The sequence below is a fragment of the Triturus cristatus genome, chromosome 3_2 (genome assembly GCF_964204655.1).
Source record: "Triturus cristatus chromosome 3_2, aTriCri1.1, whole genome shotgun sequence".
NCBI classification, from domain to species: Eukaryota; Metazoa; Chordata; class Amphibia; order Caudata; family Salamandridae; genus Triturus; species Triturus cristatus.
In genome coordinates, this window is record NC_140584.1 from 794,255,192 (window position 1) to 794,276,080 (window position 20,889).

A 20,889-nucleotide genomic window follows, 5' to 3' on the forward strand; every position below is an offset into this window, starting at 1 on the left:
GGCAGTTGAAATCCCCGCCCAGAATTATCACAGTAGAGGAGTCAAGCGACTGCAGTAGGTTGGACAATACAGTAATGGCCTCTGATTCCAGGCCCCTCTTAGTCGGTCTTGAATATACATTTATCAGGGCAATATCCACGCCTTTTTCCACTTCCAGGAGAACAAATTGTACATCCCGTGAGTGGATTGGAATAGCCTTTGCTTTTGCACCCAGGTGGGAGCCAACCCATATGGACAACCCTCCCGAGGGCCTTCCCCTGCTACTCTTGCATGCCAAAATATCAAATATTGCAAAGCCCGGAGCCACAATCTTTTTAAGCAACCAGGTCTCCTGGAGCATGCAGATATCAAATGAGGAAATGAATGAGCTCCACTCCGGGTTAGAGGATTTATTTTTAAGGCCGGCCACATTCCATGAGATAATTTTAATACCACTAACATTAGATAATTGGTTAGGGATTCGGTAGTCTGGTAAGCCAACACAGCTACTCAGTTCGGGAGGACCAGCTACCACCTCTAGGTTGGGTACACAGTTAAAGAGAGTGCATAAAGTAGAGGCGGGGGTAATTAAATCTGGGCTCAAAGTCCCCTTCGTTGGACTTGGTCCTTTCCTTAAGTAGGATGTATCATTATAAGGTAGCTCAAGAATCGCCGATGGGCCAGGCTGTAATTTGTCGGGGGGCAATAAGGGCTTTTGCCTCATCTGTCAGTCACAGCCATCAAGGTTAGAGAGGGCCTGGTATCTATTTGAGACATCCAATGGTGTAAATTAGATTTACAATTATGTTCTTTTCCTTCCCAACTAATTTGATATGTCCACATCTACAAATGTATTAAAAACTGAGCATGGTTCGTTTGATGATAGTCTTGCACGCTCTCTGTAATCTTTAGAAATCTATCAAGACCTGTTCAGAACGGTCAACATGCTGTTTCTTTCATCTAGGAAGACAGAGTCCATTGATGTCCTAGATGCTGTGGGCAGTAACATAGTGGTTAGTACGAGAACAGGAGAAGTGATGAGAATTCTGCCAAAGATGAATGAAGATATCAACGAAGAATGGATCTCTGATAAAACCAGGTATGAATCAACTTTCGCCACAAGTTTTATTCTTGCAGCTTTCTTCATGCCGAGTAAATGTATCCTTCTATAATGTACTTTATTGAATTGAATTTATATATATGCGGCGTCTTTGCACTGATAAGAACCACTAGGCAAGTACAATTGATTTAAGCTTTAGCAAAGAGCCAGGTTTTCAATAGCTTACAAAAGCACCAAAGAGAAGGAGCAGATTTTGTCTCTTAAGGGAAGACGATTCCAATCATTAGTCGTACAGCGCATGAAGCTCCTACCTCCCCAAGAGCAGAGCTTGTAAGATGGTACACTCAGATTCCTGGCTGAGCATGACCTAAGCGTTCTATTAGGGTTGTACCAACTGAATTTTTCTATAAAGAAGGAAGGGCCTTGTCCCAGTAACGCCTTATACGCAATGCGAAATGTTTTCAACTTAATCCTTTGGTGCACGGGAAGCCAATGAAGGTTCCTCACAGCGAGAGAGGCTGACTGAGACCTAGGAATTTCCAGCAGCAACCTTGCCGCTGTATTTTGCAGAGCCTGCAGCTTTTTCATAGGAGATTTGAGTAAACTAACATATAGTCCACTATAACCTCATGCCTACATAGTCTGTAGTAGTGTAGTAGTGTAGTGACTTCGGTTTTCAGATGGTCATTTAATTGGACTATGGGTGTTTTAGTGACCAAAAAAGGTTCCACTTTCAGCACCTTTCCTGGAGGTCTTGCGTTTAAGCAGGTCAATCAATAGTAGAGAACAACTTGTGAAGATGCCTCTTTCTTGACTAAAGTGTGTAATCTTCAGATAATTTGATAACTGAAAATAAGATCAAGCTATTTATAATATTATTGGCAGATCTTATATGTTGCATTACATCATGATTCTAAGGCCTTATGAATGAATGACTGGAATTAGAGTAAAACGTGCTTACATTTTAAAATGTTTATCAGAGCAAGCTTGATTATGCTCAGTTCTAAGTGAAAATAATATGCCCTTCAAGTACCCAGAGTGGAGTGTGTCCCTGCTGGTGCACATATGCTCCCAGACTGAAATTACCTCCTCGGAGCTCAAAATGAATTGCTAAACCAGCACTCCGTTTCCTTCATTTGTTTCATGGCTGTGCTCCTTTTGAACTTTTTATTTTCAGTTTTCAATAAAACGTTCATCGGCAGTGACAATTTCAGTGGATTGATAAGATTCAACAGTTAGTTTAGTATAAGACTATGTCATAGTTCAGTACTGTCTCCATATGCTTGATATCCTTGTTTTCACATGTTTGCAAAATTATTCTTGATTCTCCCAAAATCTCCTGATTGCACCAGTAGTTTATCCGAGGATCCCAGCGCCGCGCTGTACATCACAAAACAGACTGGCAGCTGGTATCATTCCCCACTACACGTCGCAGAGGCCGGCACTTCGTCCCAGTTATTACCTCTCTAGTATTCCTCAGGAGCACACCCGGACTTGTAGCTAGTATACTTCGCCGTCTCCTTTAATCATGCTTTCCCATTGCAGAGAAGTATGCTTGAAGCTGTCCCATATGACCCCAGCTCATGCTGTGAGGGACAGGCCTGTGGTGTGTGTGTGTGGCATGTCATTACAGTAAACTAGATCATATAGCCATTCTTTTGTGGTGGCGTGGGGGCTCATCCACAGCAGAAGGCAGCTCTCCTTTTCTCTGACATGAAGATCACAGCTGTGTTGTTGATAAAAGCTAACATTTCCGTAATATATCTCATAATGCGAACAGTGAGGATGGTTCTGTCATACTGCCTTTCATCCTTGACAAGATGTTGAGTAGGTCATGCCAGTATTTGATTACCCCAGGGCATGCCCAGCCTACGTGTAAGAAATCTGTTTCTACCATGTGTCAACAGAGGCATTCAGTGCTTGCCTCTAACCCGAATTATTTCAATTTTATCGGAGTATACAGTACTCCATGCAGATATTTAAAGTATATTAATCGGTGCTTGCTGGTCAGTGAGATCTCACTAGTGTGCAGGCAGCAATTCATCCACGGCTCGTCTGAGAGGATCATGTTGAGGTTCATGTCTCAGTGTAGCGTTGCAAGTGCGCATTCCATTGTTCTTGAGTTCGATATGGTGCTGTATGTGATATGCTAAGTAGTGTAGGACTGATAACGTGTCGGGGGTTCCAAAGCAAAAATGTGGACAATTGTGTGCTAGAGCCTTTAACACTGCAATTAGTCTAATGTAGAAGTACTGCCCAGATTTTTTTTAAGTGAGATAAGTATTCAAAAAATGATTGCCTCCATTCAAGTAAATTCATTCATGTGAGCTGTGTACATGCGTTCCGGTCAGTCTTCCTGTGCAGGCAGAAGTTGTGTAGCAATGGAAAGTCCCGCAAGTATATTGCGCCTGTCCCCTCCCTTGCAGCGTAGCCAGTCCAGGCCTAGGGAGTACAGGCTGCTTTATTAATCCCCACAGTTGACCTAGTTGTGGGGACAGCCAGTAGGAGTTTAATGGAAAAGTTAACATCATCTCTCTTTCTACCGCTGGCGCACTCCATGGTACCAGAAATATGCAAACTGGGCCTGGCTACACTGCTCTGGAACTGACAAGCAACCTCTGTTGTAGGGCAACATGGTAGTTTTCCAGCTTATTCTTGGCTGTCTTCCTATATCACTTGTGATGTAATTGTATGCATTTTCTGAAAAGACCTGGTTAATGGGATTGGTATATTCTTGGATCAACAATGCAATCTAGCTAAAATGACTACTTTAAGGAGGCACACTTTCCCCTCTAGAGACGGATGGCAATTATTCCATGCTTGATCAAACACTTTATTTTAGAGACCCTCTGGTTGTAGATATCTTTTTTTTTTTTATATATAATTTTTATTGATTTTGCCGAGTACATATATAGAGTAGCAGATGTGCCAACAGCACCATATTACACTTTTTCAAAGATAAAGTACATTAAGTTACATTCACAATTTTTTTTTTATATAAATATTTTTATTGAATATTTCAAACACAAGGCAACGTATATTAGCATTTAGTCCAGCAGTATAACAACCAATCAGGTGTGCAGCTAGGTTCTAGAACAGCTTCAGAAGGCATTGGTACATTTGTGGCATCTGATAGCACTAGAGCCCTCAGTCTTCAAACAATCCATAACGCTAAACCGTCTAGTCTTGGTCACTTAATTGGGAGTCTGAGGTTTCCCGCGGGGGTTCACATATGTTTCCTCTATACACATTCCACCCTCCCCATATCTGGGTCCATTTTTTGGGGCAGCCTCTGTGAATGTATACTGTTTTTTCAACAATCATTACGGAGTCCATATCTCGGGACCATTGGGCGAGGGTAGGCGTCTGTCTAGAACCCCATCCCTGGGCTATATTACGCTTCGCCAACATGAGACCCAATGTTACCCAGAGTCGTGCCACTCTGCTAAGGTCTGTAGGCTCCCAGACGTTGAGGAGACCTCTCCTCGGTTCCGGCAGCTTCGAAACTTTGGACACCTGGGAGAGTGTGCGTAGTATTGCCTTCCAGTAGAGGGCTATTGCAGGGCATTCCCAGAGGATGTGGAAAAATGTACCTTCCATACCACATTGCCTGAGACATAGCGGGGATTCAGCCCGTTTAAGTTTGAATAAGAGTGTGCGGGTGTAGTACGTGCATTGTAAAATTTTTAGTTGAACCAGCCGCAGTCTGGACGATATTCCCACCTCCTTAGGGGAGGAAAGCGCCGCCTGCCAGTCCGTCTCGTCAAATTCCCCCAGTTCTGTCTCCCATCTAGCCTTAAGGGCCGAAGATGAGTCTGGTTGGTTGTTTATCATCTTCCGGTATGTCAGGGACGTCGCTCTTAGTCAGATGTTCCGTGAAGAGTCGGTCTTCCAATGGGGACGACTCTGCAAACCGGGCCCCAGGTGGGACCGCCGCCCGGAGCGCGTGTCGGATTTGTAGGTATCTGAACCGTTCAGTGTCAGCCAGGACGAAGTCCGCTTGTAATTTGACAAATGTGACCAGTTCCCCTTTTTTCCAGAGGTCACCGACCCTAGAAATGCCGATCAGATCCCATTGTTGGAACCCCTTAGTGGTGCGCAGCACCCCCAACTGTTTCGCTTCCCACAAAGGCGTGGCCTGGGTTATCTTCCCGGCCCAGCCAAGAGCCCTCTGCGCTGCAAACCATATCTGGAGGGTATGTGCCGTGGGTCCCATGGGGCAGCGGCCTCTCGTGTGGTTGTAGAGCGCTCCCAGGACCCCCCCCCCGGCCCCTAGCAGCTGGCGATCCATACGGTACGCCGGATCATCCCCAGGCACATGAAGCCACTGGTTTATTACCATAAGCTGAGATGCCCAATAGTACAACTTTATGTCCGGGAGGGCGATACCGCCGTCGTACCATCCTCTGGTCAGCTTATGAAGCGCTATACGCGGCGCCTTATCTTCCCATAATAGGCTGGTCACCTCCGTGTTTATGGCGGTGAAGTATGTAGGCGCAACCGGGAAGGGCGTGTTTTGAAGTAAGTAGAGAAATCTAGGGAGAGCCATCATTTTAAAGAGGGCGGCCCGTCCCAGTAGTGTCAGGGGTAGAGAACGCCAGTGCTTGACGTCGCTGCGAAACCTATTCAGGGGCTTCGCCAGATTTTCGGCAACAAATTTCTCCCTGTCCGCGGTCACATAGATTCCTAAGTATTTGAACCCGTCCTCCACCACCCGAACCTCACACCCCCTCGGGAGCCGAGGCGGGGAGCCTCGATGCATGTACACATTAGACTTCTCACAGTTTATCTTATAGCCGGACACCCTCCCGTACGACGCACAGATGTCCAGGAGGCAAGTAATCGAGCGCGCCGGCGAGGCTAGGTACAGCAGGACGTCATCGGCATACAAGGAGATACGGTCCTCCCATCCCATAGTCCACTTCAGGTCCCGGATCACTGGGTCCTGCCGCACCCAGGCCGCGAGCGGCTCCAGAGCCAGAGCAAATAGGAGCGGGGAAAGGGGGCAGCCCTGTCGCGTCCCCCGTCCAAACGGAAAGGGGTCCGAGATATGCCCATTTACTACCACCTGTGCCAGCGGCTCAGTATACAGAAGCTGGATCCAGGCGCACATCTTGGGACCAAAGCCCACGTGACGAAGAACGGCAAAGAGGAAGGGCCACTCCACCCGGTCGAACGCCATCCGAGCGTCCAGCAAGAGGATGGCCGCGTCCTCCTCTATCGATGACCGGCGGGCGAGGACCCCGTGCAGCCACCGTATATTCAGGGCAGTATTGCAGTTAGGCATAAACCCAGACTGGTCCGGGTGTATCAAGGCCGCAAGGTGGGGCTGCAGCCTTGTCGCCAACACCTTTGCCAGAATCTTCGCCTCGCCGTTGAGCAAAGAGATTGGGCGATAGGAGGCGCAGTCGTGCGCTGGTTTGTTAGGCTTGGGGATGGCCACTATGGTAGCCAATCTCTGGTCCTGGGGTAGAATCCCTATCAACAGGCTGTCTGTATACATGGCCAAAAGGTGCGGGACGATGTGAGTGGCATTTTTCTTATAGAATTCCACCGGAATTCCATTTGGTCCCAGCATCTTCCCGGCGCGGAGGTTGCTATGGCAAGCATGCGCTCGTCCGTAGTCAGGTCTGCCTCTAGGGCTGCCACCCCTGACTGGGCCAACGTCGGCATTGCGATGTCCTTAAGGAAGGCCAGATTGTCCACAACAGTGGCCGAGGCCTCCGGTGTGTAAATCTTTTTGTAGTGGGCCGCTAGGGCCTCCGCGATTTGTCGCGGCTCCGACGTGAAATCTCCCGAGTCCAGCCGGATCCGCGCCACCCAACGCGCCGCACGCTCCCCCTTCTCGACCCAGGCCAGTAGTCTACCTGCCTTATCCCCTAGTTCATAAATCATATGCTGCGTTGTAACCTGTCTAGCTCGTGCCGCCTCCCACAGATAGGACTTATATTCCCGCTGCGCGATGAGTACTCTGTGTGTGTGGTGTCGTCATCTGTATGCGTGGCATGGTCGGCCTCTGCCGCAGTCACCCCCTGTTCAAGCTGGAGTACCACTAGTCGTTGGGTTTTCTTGTGGTCGGCTACCATCGAAATCGCCTGTCCGCGGAGGACTGTTTTGTACGCCTCCCACAACGTCGTCGGACTTGTCACCGAGCCGTTGTTTTCAGTGAAATACTGTTTGGTTGTCCCCTGAAGGGCTTTACTAATTTTAGGAACTGTGAGATAGCCTGGGTGAATTGGGAATACCCTACGTCTTTGCGGGGCGAAGGTTGCAAACGTAATGAGTACTGGAGAATGGTCCGAAATGCCCCTGGGCAAGTGTGAGACTTGCGTCATTCCCCTCAATCCTGTGGTTGATGCAAAAATGTAGTCTATGCGAGAGAGAGTGTTGTGGGCCCCCGAGTGAAATGTGTATTGTCTCTCCTCCGGACAGCGTGTTCTCCAGGTATCTATGAGGCCGAGTGCCTCCGTAAATTCACGCAATTTGGGAGTGGCGCTACCGTGATCCCTGGAGAATGACCTATCCTTCGACGGATCCATAGTGGCATTAAAGTCCCCTCCCATGATTAACTCCCCTTGTGGTAACGCCAGCACGAACTCACCCAGTGCCCGAAAAGTATCCGGGTGGAGTGTCGGTGGAATGTATACTGACACTAAGTTATACAGTTTCCCTTCCCATTGGCAGGTCAATGCCGCAAAGCGACCCTGGTCCTCTCTACGGGAGTCAACAATGATCAGGGGGAAGCGCTTATTAACTAGTATGCCCACCCCGCGGGAACCAGACGTAAATTCAGAGTGTACCGCCATTTTAAATCCCCATCTGTCCAGTGCTCTCGTAGTCGTGCCTACCAGATGCGTTTCCTGCAAGAGTGCCACCGCCGGTCCCCTACGCTTGAGATATTGTAGGACCAGCCCCCTTTTAATTTTATCTCCCAATCCATTCACGTTCCAGGACAATATGCTGAACAAGGGGTTGGAGTGTTGCGCCTTTCCCTCAGTTGAGCTAGCGGTGGCCTCCGAGGTGGATTTACACGTTTCCCCGGTCATGTAGAGTAGTTAAAATTGGGCGAACCTGTACTGCCCTCCCTCGGTCTATGACAGGCCTATCTTGTGGAAACCGCCAATGTGTAGTTGCAAAACTTAGAACATAACACAAACCAACTTCCCCGTGGTAACCCCGTCCCCCCACCCCCTCCCTGCCGCCCTGCCCAGCGGATTTAAAACTATCCGCCACCCCAACTTAGCAGAGTGCTTAGATCCCATAACTTGGTACTTGCGTATGGGGGAGGAGCTGCTCTCTGTCCTTCGCCCGCTCCCTGCACCATGTGTCTGTATATGCGGAAAACCAGTTAATAAGGGCAGCAAAGTTAAAAAAACACAGCACCCCTACAGTGTCCGAGCCTCCTGTGACCGCCGGGGCCCACTCGGCACCTCACGCCGCCCTGTCATCCGAAGTCCGGTCGCTCCCTCTCTGCTTCAGTCCCGCAGCGTGCAGTCCCCACCTCCTGAACCAGTTTCTTCCAGAGTCTCGGGGGATACAGAATGGCTTCGCCGAGCCCGCCCCGCGCGGCCCGAATCTCTCGCCAGGCGCCATCCCTCCTGTAGGAGAGTAGGGGTCTGCTTTCTATGTTCACCCCCACTTTTTGCTTTTGCTTTACTGGTTTTCGACTTAGATGTGGCTGTGGGCCTGCTAATCAGACCCACAGCCCTGCTGTTCTCTCTCTAAATTAATACTATGTACTTTAGGTGCATAACCCATTTGGATAGGATCACCTTATTGGCCCCTGTACAGTGTACCCTAGGTACCCAGGGCATAGGTGTACCCTAGGCCTACCAGGGGCTGCAGCATGTATTATGCCACCCCTGGCCTGGCCTTCCATTTTGACACAACTGGCTGATCACTCAGCTGGGGCAAGGTCGTGTAATCACCCCTTGCTTAGGTGTAGTATTCCTATACCTAACTTACATATAGACACATATGTACCTATCAGTCACTCCTATGGCAGGCCTTAACAATCCTGGAGGCAGAGTGCTTGGTAACATGTGAGATGGTGCTCTAGCATGAGCTGAGCCTGTCTGCAGCTTTCGGAACCAAGTCCTTATAGCTGTTCTATGATATAGCCTACCATATACTCTTAAAGTGCCTTATAATCTTAGACGGTTATGGTAACTATGGTTTGGCTTTATCGAAACATGTCGTGTAAGGTGTCTAACACTGTGGAATAATACCCCCATGCCATTTCTGGACATGAGGATATTATTCCCCCCTTCTAGAGGGAAAGACATGTTAAAATCATACTTCACTGTTAGCCTCTGACCAAAGCCTCAGCATCACAAAATGGATGCTGCTGCCACGACACAAGTCTGACCTCCTGCAGCTGGGAGTGATCCCAGCCAGGGAGGCCTGGACAATAGGTTTCCTGCTTGGGGAGGTGCTAGCACCTCCCCAGACAGCCTTTAGTGTATTGGGGCAGGGTGGGCTGAAAGGAATGAGACATGCCTGGGGCACACAAGGTGTTCCTTGCATAGTCCAGTTCAAACCGGCGCTGGGGCACTCCAGCCCCAGCTCTGGCGCGAAACTGGACAAAGGGAAGTGGGTGTAACCACCCCCTCCCAGGTCCCACCCATAAGGCGTGACCTAGCAGGTATCCCAGCCCCCCAGATTAGTATAAGAGTGGGAGTTGGGCCTCAAGACTTTAGATTATCCTGAACCTGCAAACTTGAACAGAAACTCTGGACCTTCGACATTCGACGAAAGAAGAAGACTGAAGAATCTCCCTTGTAGCCAAGGAGTGGCTACCCTGTGCAAACAGGCACCATCAAGAGACTACCCTTTGCTTTGCCCACGTTCTACGAGGAACCAACTGCAGAGCCCGACCAGAGCCTTGACTTCCAGACTTCTCCGACCCTGATCCACATCCACAGCAAAGCTGAGATCCGTGGAGGCGACGAGCGACGTGGGACCGGCTACCTGGGAAAAGTGGCTAGTAACTTAAAGCGCAGCTTCTGAGGCACCCTCGAAGTTGTGCACCGGGGATTGAGAAGCCCCAACCCCAAGCACCATCTGCACCGAAGATCAGCCCCCCACACTCCACGAGTCCTGCGTGGGGCCCTTCTGCATTTTCCTGCTTGCCACGTCTGTCCGGTTGCTTGCCCGCTGGCTGGTGGCCTTTGTGACGACGCTCCCTGAAATCTTCTGCGCTGGTTTGGCTCCTCCAGACTGGCTCCCGCTTCTCTGCAAAGAAGAAGCACCCCAGACCTTCCTGGTCTGCACCAGAAGCAAGTCCTCCGTTCTTCGTGGGTTCCGCTTGCCAAGGCTTGGTGAGTCCTAGTCCAACTTCGACGCCGCCGACAGCAAGAGCCTTCGTGGGACAGCTCGCCTCCTGGTCCTGGTCGTCCTCGACGCTTCCTGGTCCTCCTGGCTGCAGCGACAAGCTTCACCTTCACCTGCAATCTTCCCGAAATCGCCTGGTTCCTTCCTGGTTCCACGTGGTCACTGGCTAGTGACCTTGACTCTGTCCCTTCTGCTTGCAGGTTTCCTCTCTTCTTGATCCCAGCCTTGGGATCCACCGGACACTCTTCACTGACTGCCTGTCAGCATCTTTCTTCAGGCATCCATAGGAGTCGACGACGAAAACGACGCATCTTCACCCCTATGCACCCGCAGCCTGTGGGCTAGGTAACTTGGGTACCCCGGTGCTCATCAGGATAGTGACTATCCTAGTGTCTAGTTTTCAAGTCTCAACTTCCTAGCTACTCCGGAAGTGTCCTAAATCTACCGTTTTCTAAACTGTACTATTGCTATTGACTTTTACGCATTACGCGTGAGTGTTTCCACTCTGCACACGAATCCCGTGGGCCTCCCACTTCCTAACTAACGCTAGTGTAGTGTAGCCCCAGCGATTCCCTAGGCCTAGGCCTATTCTATTTCCGTGACAGTGGTCCTTATACCACTTACTTAGTATATGGTTTGCGTGGCCCCTAGGGCCTAACTGTATTACTTACCTGTGTGACTTAATGTATGCTTAAATAAGACTGTGTTGTACTTACCTCTAATCTCATAAAGAGTGCTGAGGGTTTGACTAGAATAAATACACTTTATTTTATATATATATCTGTTGTGGTGTCCTTTCATTTGGTATTCAAGGGATTATATATGGTATCACAGCTGGCTTCGCATGCCATTCAGAGTTTAGCCTAAGACTGCTCTTGTCCATGCTACCACTAGGATAGCTGGTCTATAAGGTTGACTTTACAACCAATCACCATAAGGGTATTTGGACTGATATAAGGTGTACACTAGAACTAGCGACATCATACATCAGGCCAACTTCTCACACCTCCAACCACTCCGTGGCCTCCGTCGGTGTAGAGAAGAACCAAGTGCGTCCCTCAGCTTCCATCCGTAGTTTTGCCGGATAGAGCATCGCGTACTTGAGTTCACGGGCGCGCAACTCCTTCTTGACCGTCAGGAAGTCGCGGCGTTGCTTCATCACCGCTGTGGTGTAGTCCGGATAGAGGGTTACCGTGCAATTGTCTACCTTCAACGGGGGGGCGGTACGTGCCGCCTGCAGGATCGCGCGTCTGTCCCGGAAGTTGAAAATGCGGGCCAGGATCGGGCGCGGGGGGGCCCCGGGCCTCGGCCGTCCTCCAGGCACCCGATGCGCTCTTTCCACTGAAAAAAAGTTCGACAGCCCACGTGGCTGTAGCTGGTCCGTGATAAGTTTTTCAACGAAGAGGTCCAATGCCGGCCCCCGTTCGCTCTCCGGCACACCCACGAGGCGTACATTGTTCCGTCTGGACCTGCCTTCCTGGTCATCAAGCTTGACCATCAGCTGCTGTTGGACCAGTTCCAGCGTCCGTATCCTTTTCTTACTCTCTGCCGCTTCGCTTGTAAGGGTCGCCGTGGTCGATTCAACCTCTGACAGTCTCGTGTTTATTTTAGCGACGTCGGCGCTCAGCTACGTCTGTGGAGATCGTGCCTATTAAGACCTGCATCTGGGTCAGCGTGGCCATGACGTCCCCCAGGGTGATCTCCTTAGGTTTGTCGGGGGGGGGGGGGCCAGCCCGATCCTTCTGGAACGCATATTTCTCAAGCTTGGCCTGCGCCCCCCCCCCCCCCCCGGTGTCCCATGCCTCCCATAGTGGCCGATGCGGGTGGACTCCGCTCCCCGCGGTCCAGGTCCACAGAAGAATTGGAGGAGAAATGCAGCGGTAATCCGGCGGGTGCCGCCGCCTGCCACGGGAAAACCTACGTGTGGCCTGCCTGTTGCACCGGGGGCACGCCGCTGTCTCCAGGTAAGCAAGACCCTCCGCAGGTCTCCCGCCACGCTCTGGTCCGATGCCAGGACCCGTGCTGCCAACTCTGCTCCGAGGATGCCCCCAGGTGCAGTCGTACGTTTTTCAATCATAGCCCACCATAGGGGCTCAACGAGGCTCCAGGGGAAGTCCGGGGCCCCCCACCCCCAAGATCTCCACTGATGGGGCGGCTCCTCCTCACACGTGTGGCGGCCCTCAGCGCACTCCGGCGCTGCCGTCTGCCACCTCTTCCGTTCCCAGGATCACGCCGCCATTGCCCCTCCTCTGCTCACGAAGCGGCACAACTCAATGCTGGGGCCTCCGTGAAGGGAAGCGCAGGGTCCGCCGGGCGACAGGGCAAGCCAGGCTCCAGAGCACTTTACCTCGCGCCCGGGGTCTCGTGTCCGGCGATAGGGCTTAGACACTGTGAATTCCCGGCCGCGCCCCTCCAGGCCCGCCAGGGCAGGCAGGTCGCCACCCGAGGCCCCGGCGCCGCACTCGTATGCAGGCCAAGCACCCGTAGCTAGGCGGCCCTCCGCCCCTACGGTCTCCGTCGTGCGTCTGTCGCTCTCATCCGGTGCCTCAGGCACTCAGGGGATGCCGCTGCTCGTTTTTCGCCGGTTTCAGCCAGGATGGATGTCCGGATGGGTGCGGGATCGGACGTTCGGCTCCGGAGCCGCACTAGGTTGCGGCCATCTTAGTCGGCTGCAAGCCACGCCCCCCCCACATAAACAATTTTAACACTTCTCTGATGTTAGATCCACCATTGGGGATGTACATAAATTCCCCCGATACCTGTTCCATGCTTTCCATTTCTTATCCCACTTCTTGGGGCACCCTCAAATTATGAACACTTCCTTTTCAGCAATCATGCATCTGTCTAACTCCTGTACCCATACTCGTATAGAGGGTGTATCTGTGGTCCCCCAGTGGCGTGCTATTTCCCGTTTGACCAAGGCGAAGCCCAGCGTTGCTGTCTGCTGCTCGATCTCCGTGAAGTCCGTAGCCTCCCATATGTTGAGTAGGCCCATCTGAGGTGTGAGGGCCAGCGTTTTCCCCAGCGCGGTTTGGAGCTTAGTCGTGGCCCCCTCCCATATCGATTTGATCGCAGGGCAGTCACATATCCTATGGTAGAAAGTCGCCTCATGCTGGCAACCCCTAAGACAAAGTGCATCCCCCCTAGCCCCTATCTTTGCGAGGATGATCCCCGTCATATAGGACCTATGAAGGATCCTGAGTTGGATCAGCCGGTATCGAAGGGTGATCGCCGCCCTCCTAGGAGACATCGGTGCCTCCCTCCAGTCCTCTTCCTCTATCGGTCCTATGTCTCGTTGCCACTTCTCTCGAAGTGTCTCAAATGTATCGGGGAGATTGTTGCATAGCTTTTTATACGTCCGGGAGATGGCCCTCGTGTGTAGTGGTCCATCTAATAGTCTATCTCCTAGAGGCAACGAATCCGGTATGTCCTGCAGGCTAGTAAATGCCGTCAGAAGGGCATGCCGAATCTGGAGGTAGCGAAATATCTCTCCTTGCACCATGTGGTACGTTCCCGCCAGTTCCTCAAAGCTGAGAATGGAACCTTTTTTGATCAAGTCTCCGACCTTTGAGATTCCCATTTGTCAAATCCCGGTTGAAAACATAGGGTACCAAGTCTCTGAGCCTGCCATAGTGGTGTCGCCTTTGTGAGGGTGTTTGCCCACCCTAATTGGGAGTTCGCTCGGCGCCAGATGTCAATTGTATGAGACATGGGGCCGATAAATTAGTGCTTTTTGACTTTAGATTAAAGCGCACCTAAGTACCCTGCTCGACCCGTTTGATATTTGTCTAGTACAAATGCCGGGTCATCAGGTGGTCGATACACCCAGTGATTTACCACCACAAGCTGCGAGGACCAATAATATAGTTTCAGATCTGGCAAGGCTATGCCTCCATCATACCATCCCTTGGTAAGCTTTTTCAGCGATACCCGGGGGGCCCCGCCATCCCACAGCAACGTACGAACCTCGCTCTCCACCGCTGCAAAATAGGCATCTGGAACGCTGTTCGGGCAGTTCTGGAGTATGTATAAAAACCGCGGGAGAGCAAGCATCTTAAAGAGGGCGGCCCGGCCAACCAGGGAGAGCGGCAGGGTCCTCCAGTGCTCAACATCGGATCGCAGTCGGGTCAGTGGGGGGGGGGCAGGTTATGACTGTAGAACAGGACCGGATTAGCCGTAACGTACACCCCCAGATAACAAAAACCATCTCTGGCCACCTCCAGCCTGCAGTCAGCCGAGAGGGGGGGACCTGCCCACGGAGCATATACAGTATTGACTTGTTCCAGTTAGTGGCATAACCGGAGTATTTTCCAAAGTTTGTGAAGATATCCAACACAGCCCGGATGGACCTATAGGGGGAGGCAAGATAGAGTAGGATATCATCTGCATACAGTGATATTTTATCCTCCTGGTCCAGTGTCCATTTCAACCCCCTTACCATTACATCCCGTCGTATCCATGCCGCCAATGGCTTAAGCATAAGGGAGAATATCAGTGGCGACAGTGGGCAACCCTGCCGGGTACCCCTTCGTAACCCAAAGGCCCGGGATGTGTGATTATTGACCCGTATTTGACCCTGTATATCCTCATAGAGTAGCTGCACCCACTTCAAAAACTTAGGACCAAATCCGAATCGCGCTAATACCTCAAATAGATATGGCCATTCTATAGAGTCAAAAGCCATGGAGGCGTCCAATGATAGGATCGCCGCGTCTTCCTCTAAGTAGTTTCGTCGAGCCAGCACGTTATGGAGACGACGGATATTTAGTGTTGTGTTCCTTCCTGGCATAAAGCCGGACTGGTCCGGGTGGACCAGGGAAGAGAGGACCGTACCCAACCTTGTGGCCAGTGCTTTTGCCAAGAACTTAGCTTCCACACTAATCAGGGAAATTGGTCTATACGACCCACATTGATCCCCAGGCTTTCCGGGTTTGCAAATTACTACTATGGTAGCTAAACGTTGATCAGGTGGAAGCCGCCCAGTGACGTAACTTTCGTTGTACATGGCCCGAAGATGTGGGGCTATCTGAGTGCGCGTCACTTTTAGAAACTCAATAGGGGTGCCGTTAGGTCCCGTCGCTTTGCCTGAACGGATTTGGGCGATGGCCTTCTGGAGTTCTTCATCAGTGAGGTCTCTATCAAGGGTGTCTCTCTCTTGTTGAGAAAGGGTGGGCAGGTTGCTATCGGCGAGGAGCCGACGGGAGTCCTCTGCCTTGTATGTGGTAGATGGAGAATAGACCTTCTCAAAATATTTTACGAACGCTTCTGCTATGTCTTTGGGGTGTGTAACCGTCTCGCCGCTAGGCACTACCAGACTCTGCACACACCTATCCCCCTGATCCCTTTTCTCCAACCACGCTAATGTCTTTCCCGCCTTGTCCCCCAACTCGTATAATCTGTGCTGCATATTTAGGTGTTTGGTCATCATATGCTTCCTCGTCTTTAGTTTGTACTCCTCTCGTTTGAGTGTGAGGCGATGCAGTGTATCGTCTACGGGATTGGCGGCATACTCAGCTTCCCAGTGTTGAAGCTCAGCCTCTAACTGGAGTATCGTTTTGCGTTTATTGCGTATATAGCCCGTTTTTAGTGCCAAGGCCCGCCCTTTCAATACCACCTTGAATGCCTACGTTACCGTCGAAGTAGTTTTTGCTATGCGTGCACAGGTCTTCTTTAATATCAGGTATTTTGAGCAACCAAGGGTCTATTACAATCGTTGTACGAGGCCGTCGTTCCTAGTGTGTGCATTCGATCCACACTAGGGAGTGATCTGAAATGCCTCTCTGCAGAACACTAGGCTGTGTGAAACCCCCTAGTGTAGCTGCATAGGTCAAGAAGTAATCAATGCGAGATGAACTCTTGTGTGCATTTGAGTAATAGGTAAACTGCGGCGTTGCTAGGTGTGTCTCGCGTCCAATATCTATGAGGCCCATAGCATTTGTAAATTCTGTCATGAGCCCATTTGGTTTGACCCCGGGTCTCTGTGGGTGTCTGTCGGTTGTGTCATCGAGTGTGAGGTTGTAATCCCCGCCCAAGATCAGGGTGCCCCGCCTGGAGGTCGGTCAATAGCTTTCCCAAGTCTGTTAGGGCTTCTCTACCTAGTGCCGGTGGTAGGTACAACGAGATGATATTCAATGCTCTCCCCTCCCACTGAGCCTCCACCACAGCAAATCTACCTCGAGGATCAGCCCATATCCTGTGTACAATCAGGGCCAAGTTTTTCTTGATTAGAACACCCGTTCCTCGGGGGCCAGTGGTGTATTCTGCGTGCACTAAGAGTTTATATCCCCATCGCGTAAGAGCTTTGCTTTTATTCCCAACTAAGTGTGCTCTTGTAATAACACCACGTCTGGAGATTGGCGTTTTAGGTATTGCTGCACTATTCCTCGCTTTATTTTGTCCCCATCCCATTTACGTTCCAGGTAAGAATGGAAAGCGACACATCCCTGTCACCCCCAATCATCGAAAAGATGTGTAAGCAGTATATTGCGGATCATCAGCAGTGAATGTAACATGATTGGTATCGAGTGCCTTGACACTGCCATACTTCTGCGCTCATTCTCGACTCTGTGCGGTGGAAGGGAGTCAGCGCGTACCCCCTGTTGGTCAAGCCCGTGACAGCCCTCCAACCACAGCGGCTGCCCATGTGTAGGTATGTTACCCCTTTTGCTGCAGGGGTCTAGCTGGTAGGTACCGCATAGCTGCCAATTCCCCTGCCCAGCATTATCTGTACTCAAAAACTTTTTCTTTTGCAAATCAACAAATCCAAAACCTTGCACTCCCTCCTTGTTCCCTCTCCTCTCTACCCTCCCCCCTGCCCGTGGATTTAAAACTACCCACTCCCCAACATGGCAGAGTGCATCTCACCCCCCCTAGGTTGCAAAAAATTCGCAGGGTCAGCGGTTCCAACTCTCGCACGCTCGTATCACAATAGTTAGCTTTGCCATCCGTTAATAATAACTATCGAGACTCTAGATGGTCCCATTTCGTAAGGCTCCGCCCTCAACCCCCAGTGTCTATGGCTTCATACAATGTCTCGTGGCGGGTATTGTTCTACTTGTTACCTTCTCCCATCTCACGTGCGGGTCGGCGGGGAGTCTTCCTTTGCATGTCTCTCCTGGTCCGTCAGCTGCCCCTCCGGGGGCCTGGATGTGGACGGTTTCTGACGGCTCCCAGTTGGTCGGTTTGAATTACCAGTGCGATCTCGTCTCTGGCCTCCAGGTCCGGCCTTACCCTCCATCCAGTCCCATGTCTCCTCCGGGGACTCAAAGAGCCAAGTTGTCCCGCCCGATTCCACCCTCAGTTTTGCCGGGAACAACATCCCATATTTGATCTCCTGGTCTCGCAGTTCCCTCTTCACTGCCTGAAAGCTGCGTCGTTGGGCCTGCACCTTGGCAGTGAAATCCGGGAAAAAGGCCACTTCGTTGTTGCCGACTTTCAGTGGGGGACCAGTCCTGGCCGCCTGTAGGATGATGTCTCTATCTCGATAGTTGAATACTCTGGCGATAATCGGCCGCGGGGGAGCCCCAGGTTTAGGCCGGCCCCCGGGCACTCTGTGTGCACTCTCGATTGAGAAGTAACTGGACAAGGCCTTGGGTTTAAGTTTCTGGGTGATTAGTTCCTCCACATAGAGGTCCGCCGCCGGCCCCTCTTCCCGTTCCGGATCTCCCAAAATTTGCACATTGTTGCGGCGTGCGCGGCCTTCATAATCATCAAGCTGCTGAGCCATTCGGTCTTGTTTCTGTTGCATATCGACCATTTGAGCTTGCAGCTGCGATGTATCCGTCTGTGGAGCGCCAGTCACCGTCTTGAGTTCTTGGACCTTCTCGTCCATTTTCCGAAGATCCGCCCTTATCAGGGACACCTCCACTGTTGCAGAGTCCAATGAGGCACGCATTCCATTCATCGCCGCCATAACATCATGCAGCGTCGGCTCTGTCCCCTGTTTGGGACTGGCTTGTGACAGGTCTTTCTCAGTTGGCGGTGGTTCAGTCATGTCGCCTGCTTTGGACCAAGCGAACTTCGCCAGCTGCTTCTGTGCGTTAGCTTTGGTCCCTCTGTCTCCCATCGCCATTGATGCAGGGCACCTCCGCCAGGGCAAATCAAGAGTCCGGTTCCTACATTTAGTAGCACCCAGTTTGCGAACCTGGTGCCCCCCCGATGGGGTCCTGCTGTCCCCTGCCGTGTTATCGATTTCTTTTTACTCTCAGTCCCATCCCATCCAGGGCGTCCAGGTCTCCGCACATGCACTGAGGTGATCTTAGCAAAGACTCGTCTGCTTAGCCTTCCTCACCCGAGGTTAGGCCTAAGTCGCGACGGCGGCTCTCACCCGCCTACTTCGCCCAGTACTCTCCTTCCTTGTTCGTGGCCCCCAGGCCTTCGGGACCCCCGTCGGTCCCCCCGCCTCCGCAGCCCAGGCCGGTGATGTTGTCTCGACGCTGGTAGGACCTCGCGCCTGGATGATAGGTCGGCCGTTTAGCCGTCAGTGGCATATCCTGCGATTCAGGGCCATCTGTATCACCAACTCACAGATCTGTTGGCCTCCGGTTACGAGATGTTTGGGTGAACCTTCGCAGTTTCACTCGCCGACCCGCTTTCAAGGTAAGTGGTGCGTGGCCCACATTAGTCACAATGCCCCAAACTCAGCTCTCGAGCCCACAGCCGCTCCAAGCATACATATCTTTCCGGCACACTCGCAGCCTGTATCTCTCACCGGTAGCCGAGCGCCCTGGTTCACGCGCTGCTGCCGGTCAGGATCCCCGGCGTGCCGCAGGTCTTCCCCCTCGCCTCAGGTCTACTACTGCCAACGTGTGTGTCCTCATTCCATGTGTCTGTCCCGGGCTCAATCACTTCTCCGTCCCTCGTCCAGGGAAGCATACGTGTCCGGCTGCTCCGTGAGGTCCAGCCACAACAATTGAGGGCAGGTCAGGAGCAAGCCTCCACTCACAGGCCCAACAGCCAAGCTCCGATGAACAGCGCAGGCCGCCCGGCGCTCACCCTCCACCCTTCGCGGTTGTCCTCCACTCCACCGCCGAGTCTTCCACTCCGCCTCTCGGCGACCGGAGACGCCTTATGCCGGGACCGCTGATGTGGCGCTGTTCACCCCCCTACTATTCCTGGTGTGGAGTGTCCTTACTGTGGAGGCTCCCGGTACAATCGCCTCTTGTAGCTGGTAACCAGGGAGCAGAGGGGTGCTGTAGTGCCCTATGCTATGGGCGCTGATTGGAGGCAGGCCGGGGGCAGGCCCCACCTACCAGGCCCAGAAGCCTGGGCCTCGATTTAGGGCACAGGCTACCCGGCGCTCACGCCGCCGATGCTGCCTGCGTGGCCGTCGCACACTCCGCCGCTGAATCTCCTCCACCGCTTCAGGCAATCGCCGGGTCCCGCGCCCGCCTCAGGACCCACCAGCGCCGCCCAGATCTTCTTTCCTCCCCGGCGTCCGCCCTCGCTCCCCGGGCCAGCGCCGCCTCCGCCTCAGGTGATTCCTCGGGGGTTCCCGGATTCAAATCTTCGGCACCAACAGGGGCGAGGCTGCCCGCGGGTCCGTTGTGTGTCGTATCTCCCCCCAAACAGCGCGATTCGGGGAGCTTGGATGGCATAGGATCGGTCAGTTACACATGCGGGGCTCGGAGCTCGCTTAGGCGGCCGCCATTCTTGCCGGCTGCTCTGGTTGTAGATATCGTTAATAATTGTTTCAGTCTTCTTGTGGCGCAAAATTAACAAATTGCGCACGCAATCCACAATGATTGCAGTGAAAAGGTAACTTGAGGCTTGACCGTATTATGGGTTAATGGAAGCATTTCAGACTAATCACAGTTGATAGTCCTGTCCTGACACCGTAACCTAGTATTTCTGCAGTTACCTATAAGAGGATGCGGTCAATGTTTTGTATATTTAACAAGATGTCATCCACATAGGGCAATATTAAGAATTGCCGACCTCCCATTCATGGTCCCTTCTGACTGTGGTGTTCTGCAAGTATGCGGCTAGGGGCTTGATAGCTAATGCAAGCTAGACTTCCCTCTTGTGTCCCCCTTGATAATTGTCTCATGTGTGCTCTAAATTTTAATTTAAAGCGCAGTATATACTATGCCAGTCTGATGAAAGACATCCGCACCCTAAATGGTGAGAAGTCTGTAGCCACCACCCTGAAAGCTGACATTGATAGCACTGAAAGCTAAAATTAAAGCCATATTACTGCAGCATAACAGGAACTAATGGGTTCGGAGAACTTAAATAAAACAATCCTGTCCCAGAGAAGAATCCAGGAGATCAGTTGTGTAATAGGTAGCTTTACCTATTGAATACGCAGAAAGTGAAATTCAGCATGCTAGGTTCGCAACTGAAGTTCTTTGGCAAACAGAACAGCATTGGCACAGCCAATAGGCCTTGCCTATGAGAGAGAGCTGTTGCTTTGTCAGTCTTTTAGCCATATTGTATAACATTCTAGCTGCTATTCAGCATGGCTGGAAGGTGCCGCGTCATAGCACTTTTTTATTTATTGCTGGTTTTTCAGAAGG

General features: G+C 51.8%; 1 protein-coding gene across 2 annotated transcripts in view; it reads left to right on the forward strand.

The window, feature by feature from the left end:
• Positions 1–20,889, forward strand: part of NDUFS1 (NADH:ubiquinone oxidoreductase core subunit S1) — a 568,511-nt gene that overhangs the window by 237,723 nt on the left and 309,899 nt on the right. For both annotated transcript variants that reach the window (XM_085648921.1, XM_085648922.1), the window contains one exon: positions 944–1,078. In XM_085648921.1, the coding sequence (XP_085505047.1) occupies positions 944–1,078 (135 nt within the window). The remainder of the gene's footprint in view (positions 1–943; positions 1,079–20,889) is intronic.